General features: G+C 54.8%; 1 protein-coding gene across 1 annotated transcript; it reads right to left on the bottom strand.

Moving 5' to 3' along the window:
• Positions 1 to 157: 157 nt before the first annotated feature.
• On the bottom strand, positions 158 to 1,355 carry LOC106820374 (noelin-like; the record flags this gene model as incomplete). The annotated part of the gene is made up of 3 exons (XM_014824899.1): positions 1,334 to 1,355; positions 740 to 1,041; positions 158 to 322 (listed from the first exon to the last, which is right to left on the bottom strand). Coding segments are annotated over exons 1-3 (489 nt in total), but the record flags the coding sequence as incomplete, so codon positions are not given.
• Positions 1,356 to 1,677: the final 322 nt, after the last annotated feature.

Below are 1,677 nucleotides of genomic sequence, written 5' to 3'. Positions count from 1 at the left end.
CGGACACCTGTGTTTACCTGCAGTGTTGCGGACACCTGTGTTTATCTGTAGTGTAACGGACACCTGTGTTTACCTGCAGTGTAACGGACACCTGTGTTTACATGCAGTGTGACGGACACCCGTGTTTACCTGCAGTGTAACGGACACCTGTGTTTACCTGTAGTGTGACGGGGTGCAGCTTGCTGATGACTATATAGCCGTCGTTGGCCGTCGTCGTGTACACGGCCCACAGTCCTCTCTCATCCGCCGCCAGGTCGATGTCCGCAAACGCACCGAAGCTAAACTGCCCTTTGTTCAGATGCTTACGTCTAAACATCACATCCTACCATCACAGAACTCCTGTGACGTCATGCGTACTCACACGATCTCGGTGTTTCTTCCGTATCAAGGTTAATGCATTCGACCTGAGGTCACGGAAGGTCACGGCGACCAGCACGCTCCCGGGCGCCCTCTATCTGGCGTGGAACTATAGTTTAAATTATCACATATATATATATATCAGGAGTAGATAAAAGGGCTATAACCTATAATAACCTATTATCCACTCCTGATAACCTATTATCTATTATCTACTCATAATAACCTATTATCTACTCCTGATATAAAGGAAAGAGGGAGGGAGGGAGGGGTGGGGGAGGGAAGGCGAGGGCTGTTTATATATATATATATATACCCTCCTTCCATCCCTTCCTCCCCTCCCTCCGTCTGCCTCACGGCACTGTAGAGGGCGCGCGCGTACCTTGGCCGTGTTGTACTGCGGATAGTAGATGGTTCCGTTGTAGATTACGTGACCGGTGCCGCCGACGCCTGTCGGCAGCGCGATGACGGTCTTAAAGCGGCGTGTGACGAAGTCTGCGTAGCTGCCGTACATCCACAAAGCCTTGGCGTTAGAGTGACCACCCAACACGTAGATCTTAGTCTCGTCCACGGTGGGAGGTAGTGGGTCCATCATCCAGGCTCCGTACTTCTGTGCGCTCTCAAAGGCGTGTGTCATCGGCTGCAGGATGCCACCCAGTGTCTGATCGCTTTTACCAGCTTTAGCTGCGAAGCAGCACCAGACACTACGCCAACATGTAAACACATTACTAGTACACAGTACAGCCAGTACACCGCCAACACACACTTGCGCCACGCACGCACGCACACAACGCGCAGCGACACACACACCCACCAATACACACACACACACAGCACACACATACACCACACAAACACACAGCGCACGCACACATCAGCGAGCGCACGCACGCACACTGCGCACGCAGCGCAACACGACGACACGCCACACAACACGCAGCAGCCCACACACCACACATACACCCATGACACTTACCTGGCGCACGCACAGCACACATGGCGGCACGTGCGAGCGCACATCGGCGCACGCCGACGTACGCACGACACGCCGCAAGCACACACACACACACCACACACACACACACACACCACGGCAGCGTACGCGCGCACACAGCACACAACACACATACGATTGCACACGCCACACGCACACAGACACACACACGCGCACAACACCAGCGCACGCACGCCACGACTGCCTCGGCGCGCACACACACACACACACACACACGCACACACCACACAACACTGCGCCTGGCCGGCGCCACACACACACACACATACATGCCCACACGCCACGCACAGACACAACATCTCTCT

Source organism: Priapulus caudatus, unplaced genomic scaffold (assembly GCF_000485595.1).
Source record: "Priapulus caudatus unplaced genomic scaffold, Priapulus_caudatus-5.0.1 Scaffold12385, whole genome shotgun sequence".
In the NCBI taxonomy this organism is placed as follows: Eukaryota; Metazoa; Priapulida; class Priapulimorpha; order Priapulimorphida; family Priapulidae; genus Priapulus; species Priapulus caudatus.
This window is presented reverse-complemented; position numbering and strand designations above follow the sequence as displayed.